The 14,351-nt window shown below is 37.2% G+C and overlaps 1 protein-coding gene across 6 annotated transcripts in view; it reads left to right on the forward strand.

The window, feature by feature from the left end:
• Positions 1-14,351, forward strand: part of MAP4K3 (mitogen-activated protein kinase kinase kinase kinase 3) — a 65,524-nt gene that overhangs the window by 17,812 nt on the left and 33,361 nt on the right. For 4 of the 6 annotated variants that reach the window (XM_059840880.1, XM_059840881.1, XM_059840878.1 and 1 more), the window contains exons 6-15: positions 366-413; positions 2,509-2,551; positions 3,213-3,285; positions 5,636-5,767; positions 6,057-6,119; positions 6,201-6,282; positions 6,386-6,496; positions 10,549-10,624; positions 11,594-11,652; positions 14,187-14,249. In XM_059840880.1, the coding sequence (XP_059696863.1) occupies positions 366-413; positions 2,509-2,551; positions 3,213-3,285; positions 5,636-5,767; positions 6,057-6,119; positions 6,201-6,282; positions 6,386-6,496; positions 10,549-10,624; positions 11,594-11,652; positions 14,187-14,249 (750 nt within the window). The remainder of the gene's footprint in view (positions 1-365; positions 414-2,508; positions 2,552-3,212; positions 3,286-5,635; positions 5,768-6,056; positions 6,120-6,200; positions 6,283-6,385; positions 6,497-10,548; positions 10,625-11,593; positions 11,653-14,186; positions 14,250-14,351) is intronic. The other 2 variants (XM_059840883.1, XM_059840882.1) reach the window with 1 other exon arrangement.

Consider the following 14,351-nt stretch of genomic DNA (forward strand, 5'->3'; position numbering starts at 1 on the left):
TAATTACTTTGGTCTGAAAAGGTGACAGTTACCATGTCCAGAGAAAAACGTGTTTGGGGAATACTCTTCTTTCAATAGGTGTGGTGACTAGTATTACTTACATCTATCCTGTGTTTTATATAAATGTCTAAATATCCTTATATAAAGATGCTTAGGTATGCTGCTTTATATAAAGATATTAGATATGGCTAAATATATTGAATCTGCAAATTTACAGCAAATTACACTGAAATATAAAAATGTTCTTCAATCAGTGAGTCATTTAGATTATTAAATTGGATCCTAAATATACATGGTAATTAAATTAGAAATGTATGTCAAATGAAAAATGTTGGACTAAATTACTATTTAAATATTTTATGCAGGGACTATATTACCTTCACAGTAAAGGAAAAATGCACAGAGATATAAAGGTAAGTAAAAACTGAAGGTTTTTTTGGTGCTTTTAAAATAGGTTGCATCACCTCTTGTGATCTTTACTGTTACATATAAGTATTCAGTACATTTCTGAATATGTAGGGATTTTTAATCTATTAGAACGAAATGAAAGTTTCTGCCCAAGGAAAAGAAATTCTTTCTTTAAAATATATGCAAGGAAATTGTTTGTTCTTTTCCTTGGAGCCACACAAACTGTTTATGTGGACCAGTGCTTTGGAATTTAGCCATGAGCTGGTGTCCAGAGCAGTACATGTTCTAATGGCTGTAAGGATGTGTGCTCTGTACAAAAGAAAAGTTTGCTCTTCCCACAGCTTTTCCAGGGAGCTCCATATACCCTTCTTTTTGAACCAGCTAGTGAGCAGAGCTCTTGCTTTGGCTTCTTGCATCGTGGTGAGCAGATTGTAGGCCAGAGGCTGCTGTTCTGTGCGGTTCTTGGAGACTACTTCTCTCCCCTCCCTTTCATGCTAAAAATAGAGAGGGTGCTGCAAATAAGGCTATTAGTACTGACTTACTTAAATCTCCATCTCAGCAAAGCTATATCAAAAGTGGCTTGTTCAGACTCTTATACTCTGTTATAGTTTCCTTCTGGTGCTTCCTGTTGACTTTTTGTTCCTGGAGTTTTACTACCTAGTCTTTCCAAAGCCCTTCGAAACCTGGCAAGCTTCTTCCTTGAAATCTGACAGTAAATCATCATATTCTTTTGTGTTGCTGTTTGTTTGGCTGGTTTTGGTTTCTTTTTTTCCCCAGCAGCTTTAACTGTTGTTGCCTTCATGCAGCCTGATTCCAAGTTGTTCTCAGTGGCTCAGGAGAATATGTGGGTTTTGAGCCATCACAAAAGTAATTTGCATTTTGAGCCATCACAAAAGTAATTTCTGAATGAAAGATTACTTCAGGCACCAAAATTAACTGTTTTCCACTATACTTTATAGAATGCTTATAATGATACAGTCCATAGATACTTTTTCTAAGCAGAACTGTGCTAATAAATGCTTACAGTGCTTACATTGTGAAAATTTTTTTTGAAATCTGTTCTCATGAGCATGGAAAAGTACTGTCTTCATCTGCAGATTGCCTGACTGCTGAACTGTGTTTGCTTCCCTCAGTAGCTAAATTCCATGTTTAGAGTACCTGTCCTGTTAGCTTGAAAGGTGAACAAGGTCAAGAGCATGTAAGCAGGGCTGTTACACTGTTTGCCAAGCTCATTAACTGTGCTTGTGCAGCATGGGCCAAGTTAGCTGCATTTTATTGCAGGCCTGACTTTTCCTGCTCTGGGAAAAGCCATAATCTGTAAAAAACACAGATCTTTGGAGGTTCATCTCTGCTGCCTTTCCATCTACCTGATGGGCAGTGCAATGCTGGTGTTTGGAACCATGTGGAACCAGCTCTAACCTTCACTCAGCTCAACCTGTAGCTGGTTTCAGTCCTCAAATCAGGTTTGTTCTCAGTCCTTTTATCTTGCAATTTTGTAATACAATCCTCTGCTTTGGGTTAATTTGGGTTATTGAGCTGAAGTGAGTGGAACACACAGCCACACAAAAATGACCTCTCCAAGTCCAGCACGAACAGAATCTCTGTTGCATAAGGACGGAAGTAGCTTTGCTAAATGCTTGATTATTGAGGCAGGTCCTTAAGGCTGTAATTATAAGCACGGCTCTCAAACAAGACAAAATGAGCTCCTGCTTATGAAAAGAAAATGAAATTGTTTCCACTTTGACCTTTTGAGTTCCTGTTTCCTTTGAGTCATTGTAAACAGAAAAAAATAGGAATTAATCAGCACAGGCAAATACTGTTTATTGAGAGGTTTTGTGTGCAATGCAAACTCTGTAGTACCATAGGCTTAACTAAAAATTAATGAAAAACACTGTATATCCAAGGAGATTTTTTTAATAGCAGAATGGCCGCTTGCTAATTTCACACATATTTCCTTGATAAGGCTGCAGATTTATTGAATGCAATCCTTGCTTTGTCTTTGGCCCCTAATTAGCTGTAAGATCCCACATATTTATTTTTTAATGCTGTATTGGAGGAACTGGCATGTTTTAATTCAAGTAAGCTTTTCTTTTTTTAAAGGGAGCAAACATTCTTTTAACGGACAATGGACATGTAAAATTAGGTGAGTTAATATATCTTAGTGCTTAAAAATTAATATTTCCATGTGCTTTAAGAAGCAGCATGTGCTGTTTTGTTTAATGAGGTGATAGTTCATGTAAGGAATTACTGAATATCAGAATTCTTTTTATCTTGTTGGTATTATCTAACTAAACCATTGAATTATTATCTGAGGATTAGTTGGAGTAATTTTGGAACAGAGAAGTAAAAGACCTGATATTGTAAAGGAAAAATAAAAGTCAAATCACAGTTTATAAATTTTTAATAAAATCTACCATCCAGAGTCCTTAAATGTGAAATGTACCTTGAAAGCTAATCTGAAATGAGATAAGAATCTCTTTGGTAACACAAAATTAGGTGCTCTGTCTTATCAAAACCTTTCACGTACCTGTAAAGTCTTTTGTGCCAGCCTGCTCTTCCTTGTGTGTATGAGGGACATTTGTGTGCATGTTTGGCAAGTGACTGAGGGGAGCTGACTAATGGTATCTGAGACAGACCAAGTTTCTATTATTTACTTTTGTTTTTTATTTTTTGTTAAATATTTCCAGTATATTTAAGGACCTCTTAACAGTGGGGAAACCAAACTTGTGTTCATTAACAATTGATTACATCAAATCACTTTTTAACTGTCATTTTGTTTTTGCCTTTTTTTTTTTTTTTAATAGCTGATTTTGGAGTATCTGCCCAGATAACAGCTACAATTGCCAAAAGGAAATCCTTCATTGGCACCCCATATTGGTAACTGTGTTTTACTTGACCATTAATATAATGGTAATACATATAATACTGTTGAAAAATTGTGATAAAGGCATGCTCTGTCATTCCTGGGTAGACTAACCTCTAAAGGCTGTGTCAGACTTTCTGGTCATCATATCTGTGTTACTTATTCCAAACCCTGAATTAGCTGAGTGTCAGAAAAAAGGTTTTAATGCTCTGAAAACTTGAAAGGCTGTGTAGTGCCATCACTGTTGACTAATTTATCTTAATTTAGTAAAACCTAAAAACTAACTGCTATTTTGCTTGTTTTTAACTTTGATCTTATAATAATAAGATATAATAATATTTTTTTGTTCCCTGATTTTTTTTTTATTCACTGATTTTGGTATTTTATGTTGTTTTCCCTCCAGCCTAGATACAGCTTTTCTACTTGATGAGTTTCCTTTGTCCTCACAGATCCACAGACTTTTGCTGCTTGTGAACTGTTTCTCTAAGCCATTTTCTCTCTTTTTTACCTAAACTGATTGAATTCTGTGATACAATTCTACCTGTGCTGCATCTCTATTCTTCCCCATTAAACTAGTGTGTGTAATTTTTCTTATCTGAAGTTCTGCCTTTCATTTAATCCTTTTCCTCTGAAAGAGGTTGTCCCCTTTCACCTTGAAGAACATAAGACACATTCTCTATTGTAAAACAGCACTTTCGTCATGTTTCACAGACAGATACTAAAATTCTGTAGTCTGACAGCATAGTAGGTGCAAGATAAAAATATATATAATGAAAAAAACCCTATGTTCAAGTATTGACTTGAAATAGCCAAGCACAGTATTTTTAGCTTTTTTTCTTTGCACCATGGCTTCACTTCCCTTTCAGAATAGCACAAACACCCATCAGTCATGATTATGTGATTGGTTTGTTTCTCTTTCCCAGGAAGTCTGGGTGACCTCAGTGCTTTGAAAGTCCTCTAACTTTCAAATCATGCCAGTCTTCTCAAATGACCCTAAATAATAACTTTGAAAGTATTACAGGTTAAATGCTGATGAAAAGCATCAGTTGTTCTTTGCAAAGCTTCTCAGAGGTTTGAGAGCAGAAGAAAGGAAGCAAAATTTTTGAGATTGCAGAGAGGAAAATTTAGTTGAAACAGACCACGTGAAGGTTTCAGTGATCATTAGATCTACATGTGTCTCAGGGCAGGTGAACTGCAGGGCTAGTAACCCTTCCATTTATTGTTTAACCCATATTCCCCCTCTCCTATGGTAACTCCCTCATTTTTCATTTAGAGTGATGGGGATTTTAATGAACTCTGGAAGAAATGTGTCTAAATATAGTTTAGTTATGCAAACATGAAGTAAGTTCTACCCACAAACCTGCTGATGCTTTCAGATCTACAGATAAGAAATCGAAAGGGCCCACAAGGGCCATTGAGTCCAACTCTCAGTCCTGTACAGGACATCCCCAAGTGTCACACCATGCCATGTGTGGGAGGGAGAGCATTATCCAAACACTTTCTGAGCTCTGGCAGGCTTGGTGCTGTGACCACAGGATATCTGTATTTGAATAATGCATCAGTTGAGATGCTGCTTGATGATCTGCTGGAGCACTCTCTAAGTGACTTCATCTGTGTTACCTTTATTGAGTTACTTAGTGCTACTTTGCAGGTGATCAGGACTGATAAAGCTTAAAGCTAAGAAATACTAACACGTTGGCCACCTTGTAGGGCTACATAGGACAATCAAATTCATAATTCACTTTGGCCATTAAAAACATGTGACAATTCCAAGTGAATAATTTCCTTTAGGTATTCCTATTTATGTGCCAGTTATGTTTGTTCATTTTTGCCACCTGAGAATGTGAAACTACTTTGTTGACATAAAGAGGTCACCTGACATGAGTGAGACAGACTTTACAAACAAGGAGTGCTGTATACAGAGGTGACAATGAGTCTCATGCTTTCAGGGTACAAGAAAGATGATGTTTTATTGCTTTTTCTCTTGTTAGAGTTCTTTTCTTTAAAGTCAGTGGATCACTTTCTGGGCAAAATGTAAATATGGGTATTATGTGGATAATATTGTAGATGAATAATTATATTTCAGGCTCTTTGGTTGATGAGTAGTATTTAGTCTGAGACAGATTGATTTCATCCACTTACTCCTGAATGACCATTGTAGAAACTGCCTGTTAGTTATTAGAAGATGACTAAGGGAAACTTCAGGTGTATATTGCATAATTTTTTACACATACACTTGTGTGTGTATATCTGTATATACTGTGACCTTATCAATTGAACGCTTTAAGGAAGAGAATACAGTGTGTACAAAGAATGTTTGATTTGTGGTGGCAAGTTTACCTAAGAATGTCTCTTACTGTTCAGGATGGCACCAGAAGTTGCTGCAGTAGAAAGGAAAGGTGGCTATAACCAACTCTGTGATCTGTGGGCAGTTGGAATAACTGCAATAGAGCTTGCTGAACTTCAGCCTCCAATGTTTGACCTACATCCAATGAGGTTAGTAAAGGGTTAGAGCTTGGTGGGTAAATGCAGATAATTAAATAATCCATTTTAAGAAATGGCTGTGTGTGCTTGTGGGTTTTGGGTGTACTGCAAGGGCACTGGGCTGTGAGTGTTCTGAGTGGACAGAAATTGTAACAACTCCTTCTGGTGCATAAATGTGTAAAGTCCTGGTTGAGTCTCTTAAACTGATGTGGCTTCTTATTGCCTATTAAAGGAATTGTTTATTAATTTATCTCATGTATTGCAGCATATCCATGGAAATGTTGTTGTTCTTGTTTTTCAGAGCACTTTTTCTAATGACAAAAAGCAACTTCCAACCTCCTAAATTAAAGGACAAAATGAAATGGTAAGTGCTTTTTTGTTTCAGTAGATAGTGAATGTACTGTACTTGGAAATTGATTTTAATGTTTAGCACTTTGTTTTACAGGTCCAATAGTTTCCATCATTTTGTGAAAATGGCACTTACAAAAAATCCTAAAAAAAGACCTACAGCTGAAAAGTTGCTACAGGTATAAATTTATGTATGAGGGGTCTTTTCTAAAGTTAAAAAAAAATATATGTTTAGTGTGAGTGGCTGGAATTTTAATCTCTGTGTTTTCTTCTGTCTTTCAGCATCCCTTTGTTACTCAGCCATTAAATCGAAGTCTTGCCATTGAACTTCTGGATAAAATGAATAATCCTGATCATTCCACTTACCATGATTTTGATGATGATGATCCTGAGGTAGGAGTATCTTCTAATCATAGAATCAGATTAAGTTTTTGCTTGCCAGCAAAACTAAATTATTGTGATTTATTGAGCCCCAGGACTTTTTGTGATCTGGGAATCGTCTCAGAGGTTGCTTTTACTTTTAGTTGTGCTGCTCTTTCACTCATACAGGCACTTAGCAAAAATAATTATATTTTTGGGAAGGGAAGATTAAAGAAAAAGAGATTAAAATGCTTCAAAATTTTATTCATTGCTTTTCTTTGACAATTTTGAAACAGTAAATGTGATATACTTCTCCAGTCCTGAGTTCTGTCATGCATTCTGCTGTATGTTTATTTGTGAAGTTATGTTTCCATCTGCAAAGAAAACATTCATAAAACTGATTCATTAAACTGTGTAAGAGAGAATGATCCTGTAGTTGTTTTTGTTCAGTAGTTTTTATTTGTGTATTTTGCAGATTGTATTTTTCCATCTTAGAATGCTCTGAAAGTTGATTTCACTTACAGTTTTATGAAAGAGTTTCTGACTTAGTGCTCAAACAGCTGGGAAAAAGTAGTCTGCTTATGTAAGACGATAAACAGCACAAGACTGTAGTGTTTAATAAATAAGAGAAAAGAGATAGATATTCTGTTACTTCATCCTGCCTTCATACTTTCCTGCACATTAGTGAATACTTTTCAAATGTTTACAGTTCCCTAACTGATGGCCTTTTCTTTTAAAGAAAAAAATGTAATCCTTTTACCACAAATGCCATTAATTCTTTAATTACATATTTTTTGTTCTTTTTAATGGGTGAACTAATCTAAAAATGCCTTCAGAGGAAAAGAAGCTTAAAAGAGGCAACTAATTTAAGGGACTAATTTTCAAATTTTACAAGTTAAATGAGCTTTTACTCACTTGAACAGCAAAGACCAGCTGACTTTCACCAAGTCTTTCTTAAAAGCTAAAATAAAAAGTGTGGAAAGAAGCCAAAGTGAAAAAGATAATTTTTTTGTGGTATGGAGTGCAGTGCTTACACATTTTCCAAATAAGAGGGAAAGGATGGAGGCATAAGAATGAAATAATAGTCAATATTTCTAAAAGCAAATGTACATGGTGGGAGTGGGAGAAAAATATAATAGATTTTTCTGATTTAAAAAAATGACAAGTCAAACACACAAGAACTCCCATAATGTGGTTGACTTTCAGATCACTTAAGAGAAAGGTGTCTGATTCCACATGGAGTCTGCACTGAGTAACTTGGATCTTCTCACCATAAGCTGTTTACTGTCCTTGAGTTCTCTTTAGTTCTCTCTCTGGTCAGTGATGAGTGAGAGCTCTGAGACCTTTTAAGAGGTGTTTCTTAGCTTACAAAATAGTGTTCCCTCTTATATGTCCCTTGTGACTTAGCATTAAGAAGGCTCTTCTGTTGTCTATTGTATGACTTATCAACTACCCTGTAGAGAAGTGTGGTATCAGGAGCAAAAGCTGTGCCTTTTCTGGGGAGAAGCTCAACAAGCTTTGTATTTCAGATGAAGACTCTCACCACAGGCAGGGCAGTCTTGGCATTGTAGTCTTTCTGATAATAAAAACAAGTGAAGTAAGAAGAGTATATGCTTCTTTTTTGCACAGTTTAACTTTCTTCAAAACTCACCTGCTCACAGAGGCATCTGGAAATGTTAATTTAGGGATTGGCCAGTCCTGGCTTGTCACAATTGCCTGAACGCATCCATCAAAAATCAAAAGTGACAAAACGTGGTACAACATAACATATCCAAAAACACCGCTGAGAATCGAGAGCTTCAGACCTACTTTCCAGTTTGTTTAGAGCTATGGATTTTTTTGGAGTAGTGGTGTTTATATTTTGAGGTTTTTTGGTGGGTTGTTTTTCTTTTTTGGGGACAGGGGAGCTTTTCTCTCTGTCAGTGGTCTTTGAAGGCAGGTCTACTGCCCGCTGTGGTGACAGGTCTTCACTTGGCCTATGCTGCTTTTAGACAGATGCAATCTGTTACTGCTTGGATAGTCTGCAGAGCTGTGAAGTAGATCTGAATTTGCTACCACTCTGAGTGGTAGCAAATACTACATTTTAAACTAATTTTAATACTACATTTTTAAATAATTCTAAACTCAAAGGTGAAGTGAAACATTTCAAAGGTAATGTGTTAATTGTGTGAAAACTAAAACCCATTCCATTATTTGGGTATAATTAAAAAAATTTTGTTCATGCAGCTGTTGTTCATTTAGCAACTGTATCTGAAACCGACATTTCCAATATTTTTTCCTACCCCAGCTCATGGAGGGCTTCACTTAATTTCCCATTCAGTCATGGACAGGATCGCTGCTTGGGACTCTGGACTTAGGAGATGTTGGCAGTTGCCTGTTCTCCCAATTTCTATGACAGTGATTCCCAGGATGAATGTGATATTAGCTGAAAAGGTTGCAAAGAGGAATGTGCTCATGTTTTATGCCTAGCACACTGCAAATTTTGGGGATAAGATTGCTTTTGAGATCTGTGCCATGATGGAAATTGTGCCCAAATGGCATTTGTGTCAGGATGTTAACCTACATTCCTTTGTTCTCCTGCACAGCTCAGATGTCAGGTGTTTGTATCTGCCTGTTGTCAGTGCAGGTATTTCAAGATGACTTGAGGACTTTGCCCTCATGACTGAGGGATGAAGATTTGATCCTGCATGTAATTCTGTGATCATGGAGAAGATGATAGGAGGACAGGCTTTGTCTGTAGTGCAACACAGGCATATGTGTCAGGGTGCAAGTGCTCACACCTTATTGCCGCAAAGGTGAAAATACCTCCTAGTCCTGCTCCAGCTGGGCTTCTGGTCCTGGAATTGCAGATGCACACACATCAGACATGACCAGGCAGTGCCTCTTAAGGAAGGATTATAAATGAGCAACCTTTCAGCACGTGGTATCAGATCAAACCTTGACATGGTTGGCTGTAGCCAACCATTTTCGAAGCCCAAAGAGTGCACAATAGACAGAATGGAACTGTGGAAAGGAAAGATTAACACAAGCTGTGAGAAACAAAAAAAACCTGCTGGTGAGAGTGGAGAAAATACACATCCATAGTCTGTAAATCTCTGCAATTTCAAGGAAGAGCAAAGTGAACAAAAATGAGAGGTGAAACACCATGTACATGTGTTGGATCCTAACAGGAATCAAGGAGGTAGCGTGTGATGAAAAGGGGAGAAGGTAAATCATGTTTGCAGATTGTGTTTTAGGAATAAATAGTCTCTGAGCTATTCATGACTGTGAAAGTACAGCAACAATAGTATTAGTAACAAAAGGGTGATTCACGTGCAAAGATGCTCACCATGGACCCTGAGGCAGTGAACAAGGATGCAGAATGCCCCCACATTTCTAAGGGAGCTTGCAGTGGTGCATGTAGAAAGAAGAGGGAAAATCCATCAGAGGCAAAAAAAGAAAGCCAGGTCTTAAAGTGCAGAACACTTTATCCTGTAGAGAAGTAAATGGAAATTCGGGGGAAAAAAATCGAAGTGGAATATAAATATGAAGGTGAATTTGTAGAAATTTTGCTCTCTCTCTTGCCACACAGCACATGAGTACCAGGAATACTCCTTTCTAGTCAGCTTTAAAAACCTCAGGTAAATTTCTCACCTGCTTAAATAATGTAACTGATGACATTTTAGAAAACAGTTTAAGTTAAAAGCTGGGAAAATTATTTCACTATGTCATGGAGTGAAATCTGCCAGTAAGTCAGATTTTGTCTTCCTACTTATCTTAAAAACTACCAATACCCTTAAACTGAATGGTGAAAAAGAAAATGCTGTATGAGCAAAGAGAAAAGCTGGCCAGCATTAGCTTTACTTGCTCAAATGCAGTGTTCTAAAATCCCTTATATTTTAGGCAGTCAACAGTTAAAATGTCTCCAAATAATTTTAACTTTAATATATTAAAAAATGCATACAATCTTTATATTTAACTTTCACTTGATTTTTTTTTTCTTTTTTTTTTATGTTATGCTAAAGAAGCCTGCTGAAAAGTGTTACAAAATATAAGGTTTCAAGTGAATTTATTTTGGTATTAAATATTTTATTTTTCCCTTCTAGCCTCTCGTTGTGCCTCACAGAATTCATTCAACAAGTAGAAATGGGAGAGAAGAAAAGACACGCTCTGAAATAAACTGTAAGCATGTGTAACGTGACAATATGATGTATCTAATCATTGCTATTATTTCAGCTAGTATTTTGGATATCTGACATACATAGAAACATTTTTAGTGATACATAGGAAAATAAAAGCTTAGACTGTTTCACTTAAGGATATAAGATGTGTAAAATATTTTTATACACCCTTTGTCAGCACTTCGGCAGAGTTCATTATTGTTTCATCTTAATTGAACAAGACACAGCCTAAGCTTTTTTGAGAGCTGATTGACATTGTTTTATATGTTACTCCAGGAAAGATATTCAGACCAATGCCAGATTTAGCTGGGTAACAGAATGGCAAAGGATTATTCTTCCTTAATTTAGTATCTTGAATTTGCTTTTGAATTTAAACAGTCATACAGAGGTCAGGAAGGGAGGAGGTTGATCATTGGCCATTAAAAGCAGACTCCATTCCCCAAGCTGTAGTGACTACTTTGCTTGAATTAAATACTTAGAGCTTTAGCTGCCTTTTCTTAAGGTAACATCGAGAGTAGGATTGTTCAAGAAGTCCTGCAAAAGAGTTATCCTGGAAGATGTGCTTAATTCACACCAAACTTCATTCAGCACTCTTTAGTGCTAGTGAGTCTCTCAGAAGAACAGATCCAGCAGTGAATTCACATCATGGATAGTTTTTTCTATAAAGTACAGCTGTATTGCACCTCTGAAGAGGACACTTGGCTTAGTGGTTTTCCTGTTCCTTCTAATGAAAAGGTGAGGCAAATGCCAACTGGGCTGCCTTTGTGATAAAAGAGTACTTTGTGATAAAAGAGTACTTTTGCCCATTAGTTTTTCTAGCAGTCACAAGTTTGGTATGTCCATAGTCACAAGATTCTGTCAGTGGGGATAACATGCACTCATTAAACTGAATTTTTCTTTTTGTTAGCCTTTGGAGCTAAGTCTTTTCTAACTAGAGTCCAACTTCTTATTTTCCTTTTCTCCTCTTTAGTTGGCCAAGTAAAGTTTGATCCACCATTGAGGAAAGAGACAGAGCCACATCATGAATTTGTGAGTAACAAGCAGCATGGGCTGTGCACTACACATTAATCTCTACAAATATCTGTGGGGGAGGAGAAATCAAGACGTGTAGCATGTTTCCTTGGTACTCATGAACTTGTTAGTGATTTTACTGACAAGTTGTAACATAGTGGGGTTTTTTGTGCCATTACATTCACTATAGGTAGCAAATCTCCTTTTTTGTGGTTTCTGCCAGGTGTGCTGTATGGTGCTAAGCAGCAGCTCTTTGTGTTGCAGTTTTCCTCTATCCTTTATCCCTCACTACCCAGTATACCATTCCCTTTATTTGCAGAGTTATTTTTTTGATTGTAGAATTCTTGTGTGTACTCATCTGTTTCTCCCCCTTGTTCTTGTATTGACAATTGAAATAATAAAATTGAGCCTGGGGAAAAGGTATGATGCATTTTAAAAGACTTTCCTCTGCGAATAATCCTTCTGTGGCTCTGCATCACAGCTGAGCCATGCTGAGTCTGGCAGCTGTGTTCTAGCAAGGTGTATTGCCAATGGTTTCCTCTTGTGGACCCATCAGTACAAGCAGTGTGAGAGCTCAGGCTGTGAGGGAAGAGGTGTCTGTGCAGTCTCTCAATTGAGTAGCTTCCTCTCTTCTATGGAGACTGTTGCTTTCCACATTTGTGCACTTGGGCAATTTCTTCAAGATGAAAAGACACTCCTTTGCTTCCTCACTGCAGACTTACGTGTTCTCTCTGTTTTTCTAAGGCAGGTGTCAAGGAGAAAAAGTTGGCTTAGTGATTAGGTGGGAGGGACACTGACTTTGCTCAGAGTTGGTTTTTGGAAGGGTGTGTACTTAGGAATGTACTTCTGTAGTGTACAAACCACATGTGAGTCGGATTTCTGACATAGACTTCCTTGTGGTGCTCTGTGGTTGTACTGAAATAATCCTTCCAAGTGCTTTTCCCTTTGGTAGTGGGTCAGCAGACTCTTTGTGTAAGAGGTTGTATTTAATCTTACTTGTCCTCAGAACTGGCTGGACAGGGAGCCTCAGTTTCTGGTGCCTGTTTGAGATGGAGGAGGACAGCTTACCAAATCACTCATAGGATTTAGACAGGTATTTCAGATGTGTTACTTAGACTTTGGCATAACTGCATAACAGCATTATTTAGGAGCCCTGGTTATGTAAGTTTTTATTAAGTATAATAATGAAGGCAGTGCTTCCACTGCAAACCCATCATTTAACTCAAAATTATTTTTGAACTGATTCCAAGTTATTTTGTCTTTGCTTCCTTGTTGTAAAGAAAATACAATTGGAAGCACTGTATAGTTGAAACTGTCATGCTTTTGCTCATTAAGAGTTTTATTTATACACGCACAGAGTTATAATTGTAAAAAGATGTTAGTGGAGAGGTTGAAGTTTTAAAAATACTTTTCCCATTTCTTTCTTTTTATCAGTCACTGATGATAGAAACCATAGTGGCTAACTCCATGGAGCAGTTTTGCTTTTATTGCACCTTAGGACCTTGAGTTGCTAAACTGGAGATTTTTCTAAGGGTTTGAAAGCACAGCTTTTGAGAGCAGTTCTTTGACAGGTGTTGTTGGAAGGGAGGAATCTAGCCTTTTCCTACACTCTGTGTTAGCAGTCAGGACCTTTATACTTTGGAATCTCAGAAGTTTTTGCTGCTTTCTGAAGGGACTTGAATCATCCAGATTAATTCTGCTGATAAAAAATTATCTTAGCATTGTTTGTTCTGGTCAGATGTTGCATATGTGAAAACTGTCCAAGGAACTTGTCTCATCTCCCTGTCTCTACAGAATACCTGTAACTGTTAGTTTGAATCTTTCTGAAGAGGAAAATTAACTGCTCTGTGCTTTATGTCAGAAAGAAGCATGCAGACCTGATATAGATGTAATGTTGGGTCCAGAGACCAAATTAAAAATACATATTTATAGATTAGCTGAAGAACCAATGGACAGTTTAGACTGGCATGGCAAATTGCAAACAAGTGACCTATTCAAACAATGGAAGCTTTAGCTAAGAGCCTCAGCACAAACCAGTCTGTGGGAGAAGTTTGTAACAATCTGCCCACTCCAGCAGAGGAAGTCTTTGAAATGCAAGTGGGAGCAAGATGATTGTCTCCTCCTCCAGCAGAAGCAGTGTGGATCTGTTTTCATTAAAGCGGTTCTGGTGCTTTTGCTTCTGTCTCACCAAGCATGCCTAAACTTACACTCAGTTACGTATGTGTGTGAGTGCACAAAGCCCTGGACCCCTGCAGCATGAGAAGTTACTGTCAGTGCTGCACTGAATGTTGAACTGGACTCTTGCTGGGACAGTTTGTCACACATTACTACAGCTCAGCTGATGAAAAGTAATTCATCATTTTGGTATTTGGTGATATGACCATTCCCTGAGCTCTGTTGTACCTCCATTGCAAGAACTGTCTTAACATGGTTTTGAGTTTCAACTAACAGTATCTCTTTTTTTTTTAGCAAGAAAATTTACCTTTATATGCATCTGGCTTTCAGTCACAATATAAATAATTTGCTTTTCTTGATCTCTATCTAATGAACAGCCTGACAGTAGCGATTTTTTGGACAATTCAGAAGACATATACTACACTGCAAGATCTAACCTGGTATTTTTTGTCTTATGCCTTTCTTTGTCAGTGTTAGTTTTGTCCTTGTTTTCCTTTTCCAAAGTTCATGTTTTGTCCTGTTGTTGTAGTAGTGGTGTTTTC

This window comes from Haemorhous mexicanus, chromosome 3, assembly GCF_027477595.1.
Source record: "Haemorhous mexicanus isolate bHaeMex1 chromosome 3, bHaeMex1.pri, whole genome shotgun sequence".
NCBI lineage: Eukaryota > Metazoa > Chordata > Aves > Passeriformes > Fringillidae > Haemorhous > Haemorhous mexicanus.